This window comes from Chiloscyllium plagiosum, unplaced genomic scaffold (genome assembly GCF_037043375.1).
Source record: "Chiloscyllium plagiosum isolate Xiang-an unplaced genomic scaffold, Cpla_swu_hap1 HiC_scaffold_46, whole genome shotgun sequence".
Taxonomy (NCBI): domain Eukaryota; kingdom Metazoa; phylum Chordata; class Chondrichthyes; order Orectolobiformes; family Hemiscylliidae; genus Chiloscyllium; species Chiloscyllium plagiosum.
Window position 1 is genome coordinate 56,468,503 of NW_028270184.1, and position 22,698 is coordinate 56,491,200.

The 22,698-nt window shown below is 43.1% G+C and overlaps 1 protein-coding gene across 1 annotated transcript; it reads right to left on the reverse strand.

The window, feature by feature from the left end:
* Positions 1-10,314: 10,314 nt before the first annotated feature.
* LOC148136350 (putative G protein-coupled receptor 139) lies at positions 10,315-11,686 on the reverse strand. Its single transcript, XM_087983782.1, has 2 exons — positions 11,617-11,686; positions 10,315-11,243 (listed from the first exon to the last, which is right to left on the reverse strand). The coding sequence occupies exons 1-2, from the start codon at positions 11,684-11,686 to the stop codon at positions 10,315-10,317; spliced, it is 999 nt and encodes a 332-aa protein (XP_087839908.1).
* Positions 11,687-22,698: the final 11,012 nt, after the last annotated feature.

Sequence of the window (22,698 nt, forward strand, 5' to 3'; positions counted from 1 at the left end):
TTTGGCAGAATGTTACTCATGCCCCCCACACATTAACAGCAGAGAGGAGGAACGAGTGGAGAGTGTCAAACTCCTGGGAGTGGTCATCCACAACAAGCTTTCTTGGACGCTTCATGTGGACGCACTGGTTAAAAAGGCCCAACAACGTCTCTTCAGCCTCAGGCAGCTGAGGAAATTTGGCATGACGGTGAATACCCTTGCCAACGTTTATAGATGCGGAATCGAGAGCATTCTGTCTGGATGTATCACTTCCTGGTATGGCAACTGTACCATTCAAGAGCGGACTTGGATCACGAAGGACAATCTCCAATCTGTAGAATCCATCTACCAGGCCGACTGTCAAGGAAAGGCCGCCAGAATTCTCAAAGATCCATCCCAACCTGGCAATGTTTTTCTACAGCCTCTACCATCAGGGAAAAGATTTTGAAGCCTGAACACACGCAACAGTTGGTTTCACCACAGTTTCTACCCTACTGGTGGTAGAATACTGAATGGGCACACAAACTCTTAACATTCACCTGCACCCGTGTTTTTTTTTTTAATTTTGCCGCTGTTTATCTATTATTTACTATATATGCTACCTAACTCTGGGATCTGCCTGTATTGCTCGAAAGATAAAGCTTTTCACTGTGCCTCGGTACACGTCACAATGAATTCAATTCAAATTCAAATTCAAATTCAGATGTATTAGGGAATTGAAAGAAATTGTCTGTTTCAGGGAAACCACATAAGCAAGCAGTTTTCTAGGAGGGAGGAAGTAACAATGCTACTTAACCTGCTGCCTCATGACAAATAGTTGCATAAGATTGGCTTCAGAAGGAATGTCCTGCGGTTGTTTCAGCAAAAGCTGCCCTGCAACAGACCTTCAATTCGGAATTTATCAAATAACAGGGGATCTACCTTTGATATGAAAGCAAGCTGCGTACATGATGGCTCCAGCTGAGTCGTCAATACAGTGAACGAAAATATTGAAAGGATCACCACTAATTTTGCACTTTAAACTTGCGGGACAGAAATTTCAATAAAAATTTAACATTAGGGTACTTGAGTCACCGAACTTCGGTAAACAGCACTGCACTACAAAATAATCAAATAATTGGTGCAGCTCGAAGCAAAAATATTTGTTTGAAATCGGAGCTAAATTCCTGCGGTTATTTGGTAAGGGCCAGACTATGTTGTCAGATATAATTTGCTGACTTGTGAGGCCATATTTTGTTTGCTCCATGCAATAAAGTTGAAGTTAACTGTTCCATTCCATGTTTGTGAGATTTCTTAACAAGTCCCCGAATTAAATGTAGATTCTGTTAATTTACACCCAACCAAAAGCTTCAAATTTACGGGGATAATTCCTACAGTGTGGAGATAGGCCAAGTCAGTCCAGCAAGTCTACACCAACTTTCTGAAAAGCATCCGACTCAAACCTGTTTCACTACCTTACATCTGGCACTGACTAATACACCAAAGCTGCACCTCTACGAACTGTGAAAGAAAACTTGAGCACCTGGGGGAGATAATGCAATCTCTACACAGACAGTCACTGAACGCTTGAATTGAACCAGCGCCCGTAATGCTAAGAGGCAGCAGTGCTAACCACTGAGCCACCGTGCCGCCCAATGGCAAGCAAAGCTGCTACACAGCGCTCGTTGAATGCCGTGGAGAAACAGGTCAGCTATCACTTAATAGCAGAACAGGCTAAATTGGCCGAATGTCCTAATTCTGTTCCAATATCTTGTCGTCTGAGTCATAGAGTCATACAAATGTCCAGCACGGAAACAGATCATTCGGTCCAACCCGTCCATACCGACTACATACCCCAACCCAATCTAGTCCCACTTGCGGGCACCCAGCCCATATCCCTCCAAACCCAATCTATTCATACCCATCCAAATGCATTTTAAATGTTGCAATTGTACTCGACTCCACTATTTCCTCTAGCAGCTCATTCCATACATGTACCACCCTCTGCGTAAAAAGGTTGCCCCTTCAGTCTCTTTTATATCTTTCCCCTTTCACTCAAAAACTATGCCCTCTAGTTCCCGACTCCCCTACCGCAGGAAAAATACTTTGTCTATTTATCCTTTCTGTGTCCCTCATAATTTTGGAAACATCTTTAAGGTCACCTATCAACCTCTGACACTCCAGGAAAAAAAGCCCTGAACATCCTGTTCAGCCTCTCCCTACAGTTCAAATCAAACAACCCTGGCAACATCCCTGTAAATCGTTTCTGAACCCTTTCAAGATTCACAACATCTTTCTGATAGGAAAGAGATCAGAATTGTACGCAATATTCCAACAGTGGCCTAAACCATGTCCTGTACAGCCGCAACATGACCTCCCAACTCCTGTACTCAATACTCTGACCAACAAAAGAAAGCATATCAAACGCCTATTTCACTAACCTATTTACTTGCGACTCCACTTCCAAGGAGCTACGAGCCTGCACTCCAAGTTCTCTTTGTTCAGCAACACTCTCTAGGACCTTACCATTAAGTGTATAAGTCCTGCTAATATTTGCTTTCCCAAAATGCCAGCAACTCGCATTTATCTGAATAATACTCCATCTGCCACGTCTCAGCCGATTGGCCCATCTGGTCAACATCCTGTTGGAACCTGAGGTAATCTTCTTCGCTGTCCACTACACCTCCAATTTTTGTGCCATCTGCAAACTTACTAAGGGTACCTCATTCTCACATTTATGTAAATCACAAAACGTAGCGGACCCAGCATCGATCCTTGCGGCACTCCACTGGTCACAGGCCTCCATTCTGAAAAACAACCCTCCACCACCTTCTGTCTTCTACATTTGAGCCAGTTCTGTATCCAAATGGGTAGTTCTCCCTGTATTCCATGTGATCTAAATTTGCAAACCAGTCTCCCATGGGGACCCAAGTCGAATGCCTTACTGAAGTCGGGACAGATCACATCTACAGCTCTGCCCTCATCAATCTTCTTGGTTACTTTTTCAAAAAAGTCAATCAAGTTTGTGAGACATGATTTCCCACGCACAAAGCCATGTTGACTAAACCTAATCAGTCCTTGCCTTTCCAAATGTCCGACTCTATAACTCTATGACACTATGTACATCCTGTCCCTCGGGATTCCCTCTATCAACTTGCCCTCCACGGACGTCAGGCTCACCGGTCTATAGTTCCCTGACTTATCCTATCCATCCTACTTAAAGAGTTGCACCACGTTTAGACAACCTTTAGTCTTCCAGCACATCACCTGTGACTATCGATGATACAAATATCTCAGCAAGAGGCCCATCAATCACTTCTCTAGCTTCCCACAGAGTTCTCGGGTACACCTGATCAGATCCTGGGAATTTATGTATCCACCCTTATGCGTATAAAGACATCCAGTACTTCCCCCTCTGTAATCTGGATATTTTGCAAGATGTCACCATCTATTATCCTACATTCTAATTCTTCCTTATCTTTTTCCGCAGTAAATTCTGATGCAAAATGCTCGTTTAGTATCTCCCCCATTTACTGCGGCTCCACACAATGACCGCCTTGCTGTTCTTTGACGGGCCCTATTCTCTCCCTAGTTCCACTTTTGTCCTTAATGTATTTGTAAAAACCCTTTGGATTCTCCTTAATTCTATTTGGTAAAGCTATCTCATGTCCCCTTATTCACCTCCTGCTGCCTTTATATTCTTCTAAGGATTCACTTAATCTATTCTGTCAATACTTGACATGTGCTTCCTTCTTTATTTTAACCAAGTCATGTTAAAGTTATTCAAGACGTTGGTTCGGCCGCATTTAGAATACTGTGTACAGTTCTGGGCGCCACATTACCGAAAGGATATGGACGCCTTGGAGAGGGTGCAGAGAAGGTTTACGAGGATGTTGCCTGGTATGGAAGGTACTAGCTATGAAGAGAGGTTGAGTAGGTTCCGTTTATTTTCATTAGTAAAAGGGAGATTGAGGCGGCACCTGATTGAGATTTACAAAATCATGAAGGGTATAGACAGAGTGGATAGAGACAAGCTTTATCCCAGGATGAAAGGTTCAGTAACGAGAGCACGCTTTCAAGATGAAAGGTGAAAAGTTTAAGGGGGATACACGCACTAAGTACTTCACACAGAGGGTAGTGGGCGTTTGGAACGCGTTGCCAGCAGAGGTGGTAGAGGCAGGCACGGTAGATTCTTTTAAGATGCATCTGGATAGATGCATGAGGAGGTGCGGAGCAGAGGGATTCAGATGCTTAGGAATTGGCCGACAGGTTTAGAGAGTACTTCTGGATGGGCTCAGGCTTGGAGGGCCGAAGGGCCTGTTGCTGGGCTGTAAACTTTCTTTGTTCTTTGTTCTTTGTAGTTAAACCCTCAAATAATTTGGTCCTCCAGCGTTCACTATACATACCAGCCTTCCCTTTCACCCTGACAGGAATATACTTTCTCTGGATTCTCATTATCTCATTTCTGAAGACTTCCCCACTTTCAACCATCCCGTTACCTGCAAACATCTGCCTCCAATCAGCTTTCGAAAGTTCTTGCCTAATACTGTCAAAATTAGCCTTTCTCCAATTTAGAACTTCAACTTTTAGATCTAGTCTGTCCTTTTCTATCACTATTTTAAATCTAATAGAATTATGGTCACTGGCCCTAAAGTGCTCCCCCACTGACACTTCCGTCACCTGCCTGTCTTATCTCCCAAGGGGTAGGTCAAGTTTTGCACCTTCTCTAGTAGGTACAACCACACACTGATTCAGAAAAATTTCTTGAACACACTTAACAAATTTCTCTCCATCTAAACCCTTAACACTATGGCTGTCCTCGTCGATGTTGAAAGTTAAAATCCCCTATCAAAACCACCATATTATTCTTACAGACTTCAGAGATCTCCTTACAAGTTTGTTTCTCAATTTCCGTCTGACTATTGGGGGATATATAATACGATCCCAATAAGGTGATCATCCTTTTCTTATTTCTCAGTTCCACCCAAATTATTTCCCTGGATGTATTTCCGGGAATATCCTCCCTCAGCACAGCTGTAATGCTATCCCTTATCTAAAATGCCACTGCCCCTCCTCTCTTGCCTACTTTCTATCCTTCCTGTAGCACTTGTATCCTGGAACATAAAGCTGCCAGTCCTGCCATCCATGAGTCATTTTTCTGTAATTGCTCTGATATCCCAGTCCCATGTTCCTCACAATGTCCTGAGTTCGTCTGCCTTCCCTGTTAGGCCCCTCGCGTTGAAATAAATGCAGTTTAATTTATTAGTCCTACCTTGTCCCTGCCTTCCCTGACTGTTTGACTCACTTCTGTTCTCAAATATACCAGTCTCAAATTGATCTCTTTCTTTACTATCTCCCTGGTCCCACCACCGCCCCGCCTCTCTCCCCCCCCCCCCCCCCACCACCGCCACCTTACTAGTTTAAGTCCTCCCGAGTACCTCTAGCAAATCTTCCTGCCAGTATCTTAGTCCCCTTCCACCCTTCCAAGTTAGATGTAATCCGTCCCTCTTGTACAGGTCATTTGTGTCTTCCTTCACATCTGATAACCTAATTACCATTTGCCTGATCAGGACTGCTCGATGAAGGGATCATTAATTACAGGTGCTGGTACAAGGTGTCTTGATGAGAACTCCCTCCTGTAACAATTGCATTTGCATGAGGGATTTTTGTTATATTATACTTTTAAGGTCACGTTTTAATTTTCTCTTTGTCAATTACTTTTATTAATCCTTTTGGTGTGTGGTCATGGAACAGCGACTCATGTGGTTGGATTACAAAGTTTCCCTTGCCACCTGTATTGGATGGTTGATTTTCACTCATTGTGAGAACAAAATCTTTTTAACTTTGAAAATAACACACTTATGATAGTGTACATTTGGCACCAAGTAACTTATTGAGGACAGTTCAACGAGCAACGTGAGCACGGTGGTTTACCTGATTCTCGATTTGTTTTCCCAAGTTAAGATTTTACCAATTAAATTGCTGCTGCAATCGCTGATAAATGAGATTGCAAAATACACAAGTATTATGAGGAAAATCCTGTCATTTCACAAAGGGCACCAATATCCATGATTCATTATGTCGTTCACTCTTTTCCTCCCCGTTCTATTTAAACTGTGTTCGTAGTTGAATGAAGCAGTGAGTTACAGTGTAGCCAAACTCCCACTGGACTGGTATGACTATGAGAAGTCATCTTCACAATGGAAGAAAGATATGAGCTGCCATCTTAGGAGAAGCACAATATGAAATATCCCAAATTCCGACTTGTTATGAATCGTAGTCCCTAAATAATGTAATTTGTCAGAATACTGAAGAGTTCTTTTGTGGGACTGAAGGTCTTTGATCAGCCGTGTCCCACAGCGATGAGTGTGGGATCCACTTTTGTTAGTCTTTTATACAAGTGATTTCGATGATAACATCGAAAGCATGGTTTCTAACATTACAGATGACAATAATATTGTTGGTACTATGGACAGTGAAGAGAGTTATCTAAATGAGAAATAGATCTGTTGATCACTTGGGTCATAGTGTTAAAGGTTTAGATGGAAAGGAATTTCTTAAGTGTGTACAAGACAATGTTTTGATTCAGTATGTGGATATACCGACTAGAGAAGGTGCAAAACCTGACCTACTCTTGGGAAATAAGGCAGGGTAGGTGAACACTTTGACCATAATTTTATTCGTTTAAATCGTGATGGAAAAGAATAGATCAGATCTAAAAGTTGAAGTTCTAAATTGGAGAAAGGCCAATTTTGACCGCATTAGGCAATAACTTTCAAAAGCTGATTGGAGGCAGATGTTCGCAGGTAAAGGGACAGTTGGAAAATGGGAAGCCTTCAGAAATGAGATAACGAGAATCCAGAGAAAGTATATTCCTGTCAGGGTGAAAGGGAAGGCTGGTAGATAAAGGGAATGTTGGATGACTAAAGAAATTGAGGGTTTGGTTAGAAAAAGGAAGCATATATCAGGTATAGACAGGATCGATCGATTGAATCCTCAGAAGAGTATAAAGAAAGTAGGAGTATACTTAAGAGGGAAACCAGGAGGGCAAAACGGGCACCTGAGATAGCTTTGGCAAATAGAATTAAGGAGAATCCAAAAGGTTTTTACAAATGCATTAAGGACAAAAAGGTATCTACGGAGAGAATAGGGCCCCTCAAAGATCAGCAAGGCGGCCTTTGTGTGGAGCCACAGAAAATCGGGGAGATACTAAATGAATATTTTGCATCAGTATTTACTGTGGAAAAAAGGATATGGAAGATATAGACTGTAGGGAAATAGATGGTGACATCTTGCAAAATGTCCAGATGACAGAGGAGGAAGTGCTGGATGTCTTGAAACGGTTAAAGGCGGATAAATTCCCAGGACCTGATCAGGTGCACCCGAATACTCTGTGGGAAGCTAGAGAAGTGATTGCTGGGCCTCATGCTGAGATATTTGTATCATCGATAGTCACAGATGAGGTGCTGGAAGACTGGAGGTTGGCAAACGTGGTGCCACTGTTTAAGAAGGGCGGTAAAGGCAAGCCAGGAAACTATAGACTGGTGAGCCTGAGCTCGGTGGTGGGCAAGTTGATAGAGGGAATCCTGAGAGACAGGATGTACATGTATTTGGAAAGGCAATGACTGATTCGGGATCATCAACATGGTTTTGTCTGTGGGAATTCATGTCTCACAAACTTGATTGAGTTTTTTGATGAAGTAACAAATAAGATTGATGCGGGCACAACAGTTGATGTGATCTATATGGACTTCAGTAAGGCGTTCAACAAGTTTCCCCATGGGAGACTGATGAGCAACGTTCGATCTCATGGAGTAAAGGGAGAACTAGCCAGTTGGATACAGAAATGGCTCAAAGGTAGAAGACTGAGGGTGGTGGTGGAGGGCTGTTTTTCAGACTGGAGGCTTGTGACCAGTGGAGTGCCGGAAGGATCGGTGCTAGGCCCTCATATTTTTGTCAGTTACATAAATGATTTGGATAAGAACATAAGAGATACAGATAGTAAGTTTGCAGATGACACAAAAATTGGAGGTGTGGTGCACAGCGAAGAGGGTTACCTCAGATTACAACAGGATCTGGACCAGATGGGCCAATGGGCTGAGAAGTGGCAGATGGAGGTTAATTCAGATAAATACGAGGTGCTGCATTTTGGGAAAGCAAATCTTAACAGAACTTATACACTTGATGGTAAGGTCCGTGGGACTGTTGCTGAACAAAGAGACCTTGGAGTGCAGGTTTACAGCCCCTTGAAAGTGGAGTCGCAGGTTGATAGGATAATGAAGAAGGCGTTTGGTATGCTTTCCTTTATTGGTCAGAGTATTGAGTACAGGAGTTGGGAGGTCATGTTGTGGCTGTACAGGACATTGGTTAGACCACTGTTGGAATATTACGTGCAATTCTGGTCTCTTTCCTATCGGAAAAAATGTTGTGCATCTTGAAAGGGTTCAGAAAAGATTTACAAGGATGTTGCCAGGGTTGGAGAATCTGAGCTACAGGGAGAGGCTGAACAGGCTAGAGCTATTTTCCCTGTCGTATCGGAGGCTGAGGGGTGACCTTATAGATGTTTACAAAATTGTAAGGGGCATGGAAAGGATAAATAGACAAAGTCTTTTCCCTGGGTTAGGGAGTCCAGAACTAGAGGGCATAGGTTTACGGTGGGAGGGGAAAGATATAAAAGAGACCTAAGCGGCAACATTTTCATGCAGAGGGTGGTACGTGTATGGAATGAGGTGCCAGAGGATGTGGTGGAGGCTGGTACAATTACAACATTTAAGAGGCATTTGGATGAGTATATAAATAGGAAGGGTTTGGAGGGATATGGGTCGAGTGCTGGCAGGTGAGACTAGATTGGGTTGGGATATCTGGTCGGCATGGATGGGTTGGACTGAAGAGACTGTTTCCATGCTGTACATCTCTATGAATCTATGACTGTATGAGCCAATGGGCTGAAGTGTGGCAGATTGAGTTTAGTTTGGAAAATGCAAGAAATTGCATTTTATAAAATAAAAAAGGCAAGCCATAGCCAGTTAAAAGTTGGTCTTTCAGTAATCTTGTTGAACAGAGAGACCTCAAGGATCATGTATACAATTCTTTCAAGTCTCCATCACACACTGATAGGGTAATTAAGAAGTGTGAAGCAAGCTTGCCATCATTGGTCAGATGTGGGGTTGGTACGTTATTTTGAGATTGCACAGGATGTGGGGAGCCCTCTTCCTGTGCGAGTTCTGTCCTCCCGTTTTTAGGAAGGATTTATCAAGCTAGAGAGTGCTGAGAAGAGGTTTACTAGGATGTTACCGGGAACTGAGTTTGTATTATAACTGGAGATTGGATATGCAGGAACTTTTCCACTGAAACATGGGAGGTTCAGAGCTGACATTGAAGAGGTTTATAAAATCATGATGCATATGGATGAGGTGAATTACAAATTCATTTTCCCTAGCTTGGAGGAGAACAAGACAAGGATATAAATTTTCAAGGTGGAAGGAGAAAGATTCTAAAAAGACATGAGGTCATTTATTTTAATTTCCACAAAGAAAGGTTCGCTTGTTGAATGAACATCCAGAAGAAGCAGTGGATGCGGGTTTAGAACATACAACATAGAAAAGTACAGCACAGAACAGCATTATACCTGTGTACACTTTGGGCTGATTGACAGAGGTTATTTGCTACATCTGTTAAAATATTTTTTTTCTTATCATGCAATAACCAGGACGGCAAGAATGGACGTTCCTTGGTTTGATTTGTGCCTGTTGAAAGTTGCTGAGGGTGGCGTTTCAGTGTGTAGTCATGTCGGAAAATCAAGTGTCTTTCTTGCAAAATTTGCATAAAAATCGCCAGTCTCTCATTTTGAGGCGGAAATATCTTTGATTTCCTTTTCCAGACAATTTCAACCTGACGCATCTGATCACGGTGGAAAGTGAGGACTGCAGATGCTGGAGATCAGATGCTGAAAAATGTGTTGCAGGAATCCTGAAGAAAGGCTGATGCCCGAAAGGTCCATTCTCCTGCTCCTTGAATGCTGGCTGACCTGTTGCGCTTTTCCAGCAACACATTTTTCAGTATCTGATCCCGGTATCAGTAATAGATTCATATATTTGTGTAAAATATCACAGCTCAAGTCTTTTTTGCTAAACATTGATACCTGAGTTTGAAGATATCATCCTTGAAAGGACATGCAATTTGTACAATTCAACCAAACATCGTACTAAACAGAAATGATTGCACATGTCGAATTTAGGGGTTCGATAATCCATGAAATAACTGCGTGAATCATTTTGTTTTTAACTACCGGGGGATGAAGAGAACTCCATTTTGGGAAACGAGATGAAATTAAGTCTCAGCTACAAAAAGATTCCCCTAAAATACATTTCCCTTGTCCACAGTTTTAAAAATATATTTGAAAGTTCGTCTCAATAGCGATTTCACCACATTCTTCAGCTCCTCTCTGAATTTGTTCTGGGTTGCTGCATAAATACATGGGTTCAGGAAACAGCTCAACAACTTGAGAATATTTCCCGTTTCAGTTGCGATATATTTAGAGTCGTTAAATTCACCTCGGTAATAATTAGGGTTTGACAGTCTGGTAATGACCAAAGTAGCGGCACGTGTCAACCAAAGCAATATGAAACTGACAGATACTGAGAACAATAAAACGATCGACTTCCTCCGGTTCTCCATCTCTGTATTGCTTTGATTCTCCTTTCTGTGTCCATGGAGTTTAATCCGACTTCTATTCGCCATTAGAATACGGCGGATGGTTAAACAATTAAATGAGACAATTAAGATAAATGGAAGCCAAGCAACCCAGGTGCTATAAACGCAGACAAAAACTATCCCTGGAGATGAAGCAAAGAAAGTTACGCTTGACTGGCAGCCCCATTGGATTTTATTAAGGATTTGCTCTGACACATATGCAAACAAAAGTGGAATATTTTTTAACAAGGTCAGGACCGAAATGGTTATTAATACCACAGTTGCGGTTCTTTCTGTGCAATATTGGGTTTTAAACTTCTGGCAGCAGATTACCACAAATCTGTCAAATGTGAAGGAAACGGTGAACCAAACAGTTAAATCGAGACTGGTGGCACCTATGTATATAATGAACTTGCAAACAGGTGTGTAGGAGAAGAAGGAAAAAGGAAAATGATAATTCAAAATGCGATATGCGATAACATCATAGATAATGACCAAGAGATCCGATGTTGCCATGGCTACCAGATAAGCAGAAATGCATTTAGAAAGACCACAGTTTCCTCGTACGATAATTATAACAGTCATCGTGTTCGCTGAAAAAGAGACAGAGCATTTCGGTAATATTGCAATGCATGTTTGAAATCGAGGAGAAGATACTTTTTAAGAGGATGTGAATACTTTCTGAGTGATCTACAAAACAGGAAATGTACCCATATTTAATGTGGTCCCATCTATCTGTATGGTATTGTCAGACTGTCGAAAGAGCAACAAAAGCCTTTGCAGGCGACACTTTTGTGAGGGTTGTTATTACATCAGCTATGCTTCCAGATAAAGGGAAAAAGTAGAGGTGTTCAAACACTGTTTTTGACAATGATATGTGAACACTGACAATGGGAAATGTATGATATTCAACATTAACACGGATAAATTAAAATCAACTCGAAAGAAACAAGTTCAATGTCTTACCTGGAAGACAAACAGCTGCAAGAAGTGGATAATAAATCTCCTTCAATAATAAAATCGGTGGTTTCTCCATTTCTGAAAATGAATGACTTCTGTCGGAATAGAATTTCTTTGGCTGCAGTATGACCAACATTAGGCAGATGTAATATGTATTTATACATGCATCACATCTCCAGAGAGTCAATTATGTCAACACATCACTTACATTAGTTGCAATCATGTAGAATGTTTTATTTCCATAATACACTAAATAAAATAAGATCTGATCCTGGCATTCTAGACTTCACTTTCATTCTCTTTTCTGCGTTGGACCCCAAATGTCATGTATTTTAACTTATTTATGCATTTAAACAATTGTCCTTTGTAAAAAAATAACCGTGCCTTGTGAATTGTTTTTTTTTTTGTCATTAATCCCATTATGGTCTGTGGTCTGGTCTTACCAACTGCCAACAGTTGACTCCGCACGTGTACTGTAGCTCATCACATTCGAGCAATTGTCCAGTTTCTGAAATTGTATACTCAGTTGCGAATAATGGATAAGGGACCATGACTAGATTAACAACTTTGGAGAATTTTGTTTCCACATCCTCCCTAATTTTACGTGAAAGTTATCGGACTGAATTCCATCCTCCCAGCCAGTAAACGTACATGACAAGTCGGAAACTTACTCGAATTCGTCTGAATGCCTGGGAATGAACACACAGCACAAAATGTTTTTCAGTGTTCCTTCCAGAAAGCATTAAATATCTTCAAGCGAGCTGTTAATGATAAAGAATAGAGGGTGGAATTAAGGATCAAAGCCATCACTAGAGAAGTGGTATAAATACAAAGCACTGAGTGTGTGACGATGCTGTCAGTTTATAAAGGTCATTTCGTGCTTGTTCCTGGAGAGGTCCTAAAGGCAGAGGTGCCTTAGCGTCTCGTTCAATAATGGAATGGCAGTGGCCAGTTCGCCGAGTTCAAGTTTATTCCTCGAGATTGTTTAGCTGTCCTGCTGGAGTGCTGGCGAGTTGCAAGCTTCAGTAAAAGGTTTTTCTAACTTGCTATTGAAGTCTCTCTCTTTGGATGTTGTTCCCTCCGGCCTGTATGAATCTGTGTTTGTATTTATCTTTTTTTGCCATTAATCAGCTATTACTGTATTGGAACAATTAATTATTCATTGTTACTGCATCGGATCGGCGGAGTTTTTCACTGTTAGGTTAATTAACATTCTGCTCTCCTTTGGATGTGTTTCCAGTGTCGTGTTTAAATGATTTTTGTTTTGCTTAAAGCTGAGTGATTTGACGAGTTGTATCACAGCGGGAACACCCACTTCACATCTTCCTTTATAATTAGAAAAGCTTAGGGGCCAGGCCACCTTTTTAAAATATTTGCAGGGCGTCTGGCCAAGTCCATAACAGGAAGTGCGTTCTAGCTGTCATTGATCCTATAATTTCACTTCGGGTTCAGTGTTGTCGGATACAAAGACGAGTGGGAGGTGTCAGTGACTTTTGGGCTGGTTGTTGAATTCGGTTGATTGAAACAGTAATGGCTTTCAGTCACTGACAGATTTCTGGGGGGCGGGGATATGGGGGTTTTACAAAAGGCGAACAAGGTAAAGCAATTTGAAATGAAATTGTGTTGCTGGAAAAGCGCAGCAGGTCAGGCAGCATCCAAGGAGCAGGAGAATCGACGTTTTGGGCATGAGCCCTTCTTCAGGAATGAGGAAAGTGTTTCCAGCAGGCTAAGATAATAGGTAGGGAGGAGGGACTTGGGGGAGGGGCGTTGGGAATGCGAAAGGCGGAAGGAGATTAAGGTGAGTGTGATAGGCTGGAATGGGGGTGGGGGCGGAGAGGTCAGGAGAAGATTACAGGTTAGGAAGGTGGTGCTGAGTTCGAAGGTTGGGAAGGAGACAAGGTGGGGGGAGGGGAAATGAGGAAAGTGGAGAAATCTGAGTTCATCCCTTGTGGTTGGAGGATTCCTAGACAGAAGATGAGGTGCTCTTCCTCCAACCGTCCTGTTGCTGTGGTCTGGCGTTGGAGGATTCTAAGGACCTGCATGTCCTTGGGGGAGTGGGAGGAGGATTTGAAGTGTTGAGCCACAGGGTGGTTGGGTTGATTGGTCCTGGTGCCCCAGAGGTGTTCTCTGAAACGTTCCGCAAGTCGGCGGCCTGTCTCCCCAATATAGAGGAAGCCACATCGGGTGCAGGGGATGCAGTAAATGATGTGTGTGGAGGTGCAGGTGAATTTGTGGCGGATATGGAAGGATACATTTGGGCCTTGGAGGGAAGTGAGTGAGGAGGTGTGGGCGCAAGTTTTGCATTTCTTGCGGTTGCAGGGGAAAGTGCTGGGAATGGAGGTTGGGTTGGTGGGGGATGTGGACCTGATGAGGGAGTCACAGAGGGAGTAGTCTTTTCGGAATGCTGATGGGGGATGGGAGGGAAATATATCCCTGGTGGTGGGTCCGTTTGGAGCTGGTGGAAATGCCGAAGAATGATATGATGTATATGGAGGTTGGTGGGGTGATAGGTGAGGACCTGTGGGGTTCTGTCCTGGCTGCGATTGGAGGGACTGAGCACAAGGGCGGAGGAGCGGGAGTTAGAGGAGATGCGGTGGAGAGCATCGTCGATCATGACTGTGGGGAAATTGCGGTCTTTGAAGAAGGAGGCCATCTGGGTTGTACGGTGTTCAAACAGGTCCTCCTGGGAGCAGATGCGGCGGAGACGAATGAATTGGGAATATGGGATGGCGGTTTTACAGGGGGCAGGGTGGTAGGAGGTGCAGTCTCGGTAGCTGTGGGATTCGGTCGGTTTATTGTAAATGTCCGTGTTGATTCGGTCACCCAAGATAGAAATGGAGAGGTCTAGGAACGGGAGGGAGGGGTCTGAGACGGTCCAGGTAAATTTGAGGTCGGGGCGGAAGGTGTTGGTAAAGTGGATGAACTGTTCAACCTCCTCGTGGGAGCACAAGGCAGCGCTGATACAGTCATCGATGTCGCGGAGGAAAAGGTGGGGGGTGGTGCCAGTGTACCTGAGGAAGATGGACTGTTCAGACTGTGTTGCTGGAAAAATAAAACAGCATATCAGGCAGCATCAGAGGAAATGCATTGGATTTGGCGGCTGGAATTGCCAGATAGTTGGGAGTCGTGTTTACCTTCGTCTGAGAAAAGGGGAAGTAATTACAGAAATCGCTCAACATTTACATTTTCAGCAAACACCATCAGAAATTTTGGAATTGACTAGAATTCACTTGGATATGAAGCAGTTCGAACGTAAAAAATAACTGAAACAGTTTTAATTACGGTACATGCAGAATAAAGATTAAAAAGGAAATAATCACTCTCACAGTAAAGGAAGAAAAGGAGAGGAATGCCCTTATGGAAAAAAATAGAGGGAAATAGAGAGAGGAAAAGGAGAAAGAGATCGACTTTGATCTTCCCAACTTGGCACTTAGAAGGGAAAGTCAACCTGAAAGTGTAGAGGGGAAGGTGGAGGAAGCGGGAATCTGTTTAAATTTATCCATGTACTGCATAGATTTGATGAGGAGGATGTAGATGCCTTGTTAATTTCTTTTCAGCAACTGGCTCAACAAATGAAGTGGTGAGTCACCATTTTGTCTGAATGATCCAAACAAAGTTGGTAGATATAGCAAGTGACATATTTGCATCACAATCAGAAGAGGGATTATGGGTGTATGTGAGGGTGAGAAAGCCATACTGAAGTGTATATGAGCATGTGCCTACAGTCTACAGACAATGTTACAGGAATATAAGGATGGGTCATGGTCAGCCATACATTGAGTGTGAAAAGATCAAACAAATTAATTTTGTTTCCTGGATAAAGGCGTTTAAAATAGATCCAACCTATATCACTGTCAGAGACAATAATTTATGAGAAAATTAAAAGATAATTTCTTGAAGTCATGCAGACTGGCGTGGAAGATCAGAGAGTTAAAACAGCAAGATTAGCAGCTGAATCCGACATCACCTTCAATTCATGAGGCATAGAAATTAAGCTCAAGAGAAATCCTCAGGTGACAAGGGCAAACTAGACCTCAATGAAGAAAATAAAGATAGATTACCACAGTTTACAATGGGAATCCAGAAAGGGAAAAGAGAGGTTAAAAGGCTGGGTGTGTACACTGCAATAAAGTAGGCCATCTGAATTCACGGTGTTGGTCGTTTAGAAAAAGCACTGGGAAGTCCAATGTAGGAAAACAGGATGAATCAGTGAATTTCGTTGGAGTGGTAAAAGAAAGCATTATTGGCTGGGGAAAAAAGCTGTAGCAGAATGTCCAACATTACTGGATGTTTGTGGAGAAGGAAGTGCCAGTTCTTCATAAACCATTTGCTTGCAAAGGTAAAGATTCTAGCAGGATTATGGTAAGGTCCTAGGGAGTGTTGCTGAACAAAGACACATTGGAGTGCAGGTTCATAGCTCCTTGAAAGGGGAGTCGCCGGTAGATAGATTAGTGAAGAAGGCGTTTGGTATGCTTACCTTTATGGGTCAAAACATTGATTATAGGACTTAGGAGGAAATGTTTAGGATGTACAGGACATTTGTTAGGCCACTTTTGAAATATTGCGTGCAATTCTGGTCTCCTTCCTATCGGGAAAATGTTGTGAATATTTAAAGGGTTCAGAAAATATTTATAAGGATGTTGCCAGGATTGGAGGATTCAAGCTCTTAGGGAGAGATTGAATAGGTTGGGACTGATTTCCCTGGAGTGTCAGAGGCTGAGAGGTGACCTTATCGAGGTTTATAAAATCATGTGGGGCTTGGATAGGGTGAATGGACAGGGTGAAAATGGGTACTGCTGATGCAAGAGATTAGAATCAAGATTAGAGCGGTGCTGGAAAAGCACAGCAGTTCAGGCAGCATCCAAAGAGCAAGAAAATCGACGTTCCAGGCAAAAGCGCTTCATCAGGAATAAGCTCTTATTCCTGATGAAGGGCATTTTGCCCCAAACGTCGACTTCCCTGCTACTCGGATGCTGCCTGAACTGCTGTGCTTTTCCAGCCCCGCTCTAAACAGAGAAGGCCCGTTCCATGGGGTGGAGGAGTCCAGAAATAAAGGGCTTAAGTTTAGGGTGAGAGGGGAAAGATATAAAAGAGACCTAAGGTGCGACGTTTTCACACAGAGGGTGGTGCGTGTGTGTAGTGGACTGCTACAGGAAGTGGTGGATACTAGTACATAGAACATAGAACATAGAAAAGTACAGCACACAACAGGACCCTTGGCCCATGATGTTGCGCAGTGGATTAATCCTAATGTAAAATAAAATAATCCAACGTATGCACCCCTCAACTCACTGCTATCCATATGCATGCCCAGCAGTCACTTAAATGTCCCTACTGATTCTGCTTCCACCACCTCTAACGTAAAATGCCTTCCTCAGGCGAGCCCTCTAAGTCTTTCTACTAATATCTTTAAACTGTGACCCATCGTGCCAGTCCATCCTGCCCTGAGGAAAGGTCTCTGGCTATTGACTCTATACATGCCTCTCATTATTTTGTACACCTTGATCACGTCTTCTCTCTTCCTCCTTCTCTCCAGAGAGAAAAGTCTGAGCTTATTCAATCTCTCTTTATAAGGCAAGCACTCCAGTCCAGTCAGCATCCTGGTAAACCTTCCTTGCACCCTCTCCAAAGCCTCCACATCTTTCCTATAGTAGGGCGCCAGAACTGGACACAATATTGCAAGAGTGGTCTCACCTCGCGACTCTTAAACTCGATGACCCATTAATTAAAACCCAAACCTTAAATGCTTTCTTAACAACCCTGTACACTTGGGTGGCAACTTTGAGGGATATATGTACTTGATCACCCAGATCCTCTGTTCCTACACACTGCCAAGAATCCTGTCTTTAATCCTATATTCACCATTCAAATTCGACCTTCCAAAATGCATGACGTCGCATTTATCCAGGTTGAACTCCACCCGCCATTTCTCAGCCCAGCTCTGCATCCTGTCTGTGTCACGCTGCAGCCTGCAATAGCCTTTGTGTCATCAGCAAATTTACAAACTCACCCCTCAACCTCCTCATCCAAGTCATTGATAAAAACTGCAACAGACAGAGTCCCACTATCAGAACCCGACGGAACACCACTCAACACTGACCTCCAGGCAGGCCACTTTCCAACTGAACTAGTCTCTGGTTTTTACAGCAAGACAATTCTGAATACAGATAGCAAAATCTCCCTGTATCCCATACCTCCTGACTTAATGAATGAACCTACCTGGAGAACCGTATTAAATAGGAGAAAGTGAGAACTGCAGATGCTGGAGATCAGAGCCGAAAATGTGTTGCTGGAAAAGCGCAACAGGTCAGGCAGCATCCAAGGAGCAGGAGAATCGACGTTTCGTGACTGAGGCCTTCTTCAGGAATGAGGAATGTGTGCCAAGCCGGCAAAAATAAAAGGTAGGGAGGAGGGACTTGGGGGAGGGGCGTTGGAAATGTGATAGGCGGAAGGGGGTTAAGGTGAGTGTGATAAGGTGAGGGTGATAGGCCGGAGTGGGGTGGGGGCGGAGAGGTCAGGAAGAAGATTGCAGTTTAGGAAGGTGGTGCTGAGTTCGAGGGTTGGAACTGAGACATAGTGGGGGGGGGGAGGGGAAATGAGGAAAGTGGAGAAATCTGAGTTCATCCCTTGTGGTTGGAGGGTTCCTAGGCAGAAGATGAGATGCTCTTCCTCCAACCGTCCTGTTGCTATGGTCTGGCGATGGAGGAGTCTAAGGACCTGCATGTCCTTGGTGGAGTGGTTGAAGTGTTGAGCCACAGAGTGGTTGGGTTGCTTGGTGCGAGTGTGCCAGAGGTGTTGTTTGAAATGTTCCGCATGTAGGCGGCCTGTCTCCCCAATGTAGAGGAGGCCACATCGGGTGCAGCGGATGCAGTAACTGATGTGTGTGGAGATGCAGGTGAATTTGTGTCGGATGTGGAAGGATCCCTTTGGGCCTTGGAGGGAAGTAAGGGGTGAGGTGTGGGTGCAAGGTTTGCATTTCTTGCGGTTGCAGGGGAAGGTGTCGGGAATGGAGGTTGTCTTGGTGGAGGGTGTGGACCTGACGAGGGAGTGACGGAGGGCGTGGTCTTTTAGGAATGCTGATAGGGGAGGGGAAGGAAATATATCCCTGGTGGTGGGGTCCGTTTGGAGCTGGTGGAAATGACGACGGATGATACAATGTATATGGAGGTTGGTGGGGTGGTATGTGAGGACCAGTGGTATTCTGCCCTGGTGGCGATTGGAGGGGCGGGCCTCAAAGGAGGTGGAGGAGATGCGGTGGAGAGCATCGTTGACAGCGTCTCGGGGGAAATTGTGGTCTTTGAAGAAAGAGGCCTTCTGGGTTGTTCGGTATTGGATCTGGTCCCCCTTGGAGCAGATGCGGCGGAGATGAAGGAATTGGGAATGTGGGATGTCGTTTTTACAGGGGGCAGGGTGGGAGGAGGTGTTGTCTAGGTAGCTGTGGGATTCGGTCGGTTTATTGTAAATGTCCTTGTTGATTCGGTCATCCGAGATAGAAATGGAGAGGTCGAGGAAGGGGAGGGAGGAGTCTGAGACGGTCCAGGTAAATTTGAGTTCGGGGTGGAAGGTGTTAGTAAAGGTTTTACTCGCCCGTGGAGAGTGAGAAATCAAAGATCTTGGCCATTGTAATTGCAAAATTTAAAATTCATCTTGATAGGTATATAAATAGGAAGGGTTTAGAGGGATATGGGTCGGGCAATGACAGGTGTGAATAGATTGGGTTGGAATATCTGGTCGGCATGGACATGTTGAACCAAAGGTTCGGTTTCTGTGCTGTATATTGCAATGATTTTAAGGCCGCATAGACCAGGAGCAGTAGGTAAAGAAGTTACATGAAGCAGGTCACATCAGTCTTTGATGTTGATGAATAAAGAGATATGTAATGTAGAAAGAATATTGCCGGGAAATGTGTGTGTCCATGGAATTCATGGTATGACGAGAAGTGATCCATTATGAAGAGTGAGATTGGAGTGTCAAGAGAAAAGTGGAGAAGTGTTGCCAAGAATAATGGAGAAAATCAACTTCAGGAATTCAATTTGCGCTTTATACCGATATAGCTGGCCCACAGGTAGGGGTGCTGCCTGCTGTAGTCGAAAAGCCAGTGGAGAATCAGGCAACAGAGTTCTTAAAGGAAGTGTTAGCGTTTGATTTTTTCTTGACTGTGTGATAACAAGATCACAAAGTTACCTGTTGAAAAAAGAGGAGAATTCCATAAATAAAGAGAAGAATGTTAATGTAGAGATTTCAGAAGTCATGTTTGATTGAATGTTTGAGCCAAATCATGAACAGATGGAGGGAAAAGTGGATTTTTTATCTTTTAAATATTTATCTGTGCTATAACAGAAAGATAGAAAAGTGAAGCAATTATATCAAAAAACGGACGCAGAAGAAGAATCGGCATGTATTCCCAAATGTTTCTCGTTTAAAATTATGTCTTGATGAGGAAATGGAGACCATCATATCTTCAAGTGGGTTATAAAAATGCGATGTTGCAGGTAGCACATGAATGACCAGTTTGAGAAAATCTCAGGTTAAAATGCGAAAGCATTTTTTACTGCATAAGGATGTGGTTAAATTTTGCTGGAAATGTCATACGTGTCAGGTAATTGGCAAACCTCAGGCAATACTGAAGCCAGCATTGTAAATACCCATTCCTGCATTTGAGGAAACTTTTCTCAGGTCTTAACTGTTTGCACAGGACCCCTACCTGAAAAGAAATTGATAATATCAGCACACATGCAGGCAGGGTGCTGCTGAACACTGAACACTTGTGATTTAAATATCAGAACCGTTTCATGAGGCGTCCAAGAAAGCATCTTGAATTTTTTTGTCAGAAAAGGAAATGACAGAACAAGTAAGACCATTCAGCATGTCCCATTGGAATGGAAGGAGATTGTTCAGTCCCTCTGATCTGTTGTCAATTAGACGAGATCATTAATCCACACAATCTTGAGAAACAGGGAAGTGCTGATATCGCTGAACTCTATTTGTACTGCAACACAGAGACAAAAAGAAACTGTTAAACTCCTTAACAGTGACAAAATAGATCTTGACAGCAACCACTTTACACTTGATCCTGTCACAAAGGAATGGAAGAATGTTAAGCAGTTCCTGAAACCTGTTCCATTGAAACAGGAGAACACCAGTCTGCTCCATCTGTTTGTCACTAAAAAAATATTGAGGAAAACATTATACCTGTCACAGAAGGACAGTAGGTCTGTGTTCAGTCTGCCTGCACTATCTGCTTTGGTGAAATAGGCAATGGCATGTTTACAAATTAACAGTTCATCTACTCAGAGAATATTTAGTCTCTACTTGCTTTATCATTGTCTTAAAAAATGAACCGGCAATTGTGCAATTTTCCAGCTAGTGCAGCGTTTATTGGTCATCTGTAATTGTGCTGGTAAAAAAGACATGAACTGCTGCCGTCCTTGTGCTGTGTGGACTCACACTGTTTTTCCAGAATTTTAACCCAGCGAAGGAACGTTGAGAAATTTCCAATCAAGTGCGGAGTGGCTCGGAGAGGACATTGCAGAAGGAGGTGTTCCCATGTCCCTGCTACACTGTGCTTGTTAGTGATGGTGGGAAAAGAAAGTGATTTCTCATGAACATAGTGATTTTCTGAAGTGCATCTTAGAGATAGCGTCTGAGTAATTTAAGTACACGTCAGTGTTGCCGGGAGCCAATATGGTGCCAATAAATGGAGATAATATATGTTGGAGGTGGGCTAGCCCAAGTCAGACGTAAAGCATTTTTTATGCCTATAGTTTCATGGACAGCATTAAGCATTTCATTCCAGACACACGTTGATTTCAAATTCCACCATTTGCAGTGGTGAAATGAAAGACCAGGCCAACACGGGATTTTCTGGATCTGTGCATTAGTCATCTTGTCATCGATTTCACAATGCCAGCATCACCAGAGTATTCAACCATGTGGTGTAACACTTTGGTGGAATCTCCCCATTAATCTTCTAACATTATTCTTCAATCAACATGACTCAAAACGTTCTAAGACACTTATGGGAGAGGTGAAATTTCAACTTAATGTTCCAGAGATGTTATGACTACTCCACAATTAGAACGAATGCAATTAACTGGTTTAAACGGGCAGTGATACCTCAGGGAAGGTGGGATTTGAAGACAGGTTTTCCAGCTTTAAACTAGGGGTACTATTGCTATGTCATAAGGTTTTCCACAGTGAACTATTCAGCTGAACTAAATGTATATGTGTTCCACACAACCTGTCCTGAATATTCAAATTGTTTAACATCAACTCCAACCATCCTGCCCACTAACCTTTATCGTGGTCGCTGAAATATTTAAGTCACGCGGTAACCATTCAGACTTTGAACGACCATGTCCAGAGGAATATCATCAAGTTCGAACTTGCTCTGATCTTTCCCAATGTTGGCGACTCTGCAGCATCTGTCACATTTCCCAGGCTCTGCCTTATTTCCCTCTTCTCCCCTTCCTCTATTGCGTGATCAGGAGGTGACTTGGTATTGATTTGGTTTAATTTCATTTGATTCATTACAGGGTCACATCTTCACCTCCAGAGAAGTAAATTTCCATGTTATGCAGATCTTCAGGACAGCAGTTATTCGGCCATCGTACGATGCGATAATGAGCGGGGGAAGAATGTTGTAATTGATTAACTGGGTGTGAAGCAAACGGAAGTCAGCATTGACCAGCAGAGAAACAGAACAAGATTTCGTTACTGAACGAAGATCAGTGCAGATGTGAATATTCAGACAATAAACCAAATGATTTTCAAATCGTAACAGTAAATGTTCTTCTAACTCCACAATTCTAAGAACTTGCAGGATCTGGAATCCTTTTCACTGACTGATTACAGACTGAAACATATAGAGAACTTCCTCCCCTAGTTTTGTCAATTAGTTGCAACCTGCCTTGATCCACCCTGTCCACACACCCTGTCCAGTCATTGATCACATAATCATTTGAGGAGTCTTCATTCCAGAGACAGTAGTGGTCCTCCGATCAGTTGATCCCCTTCCATCTGCCAAGACAGCATTTCCCATTCGGTGACAACAATTTGTTCAGCCCAGACACAAGTAATCTGACAATG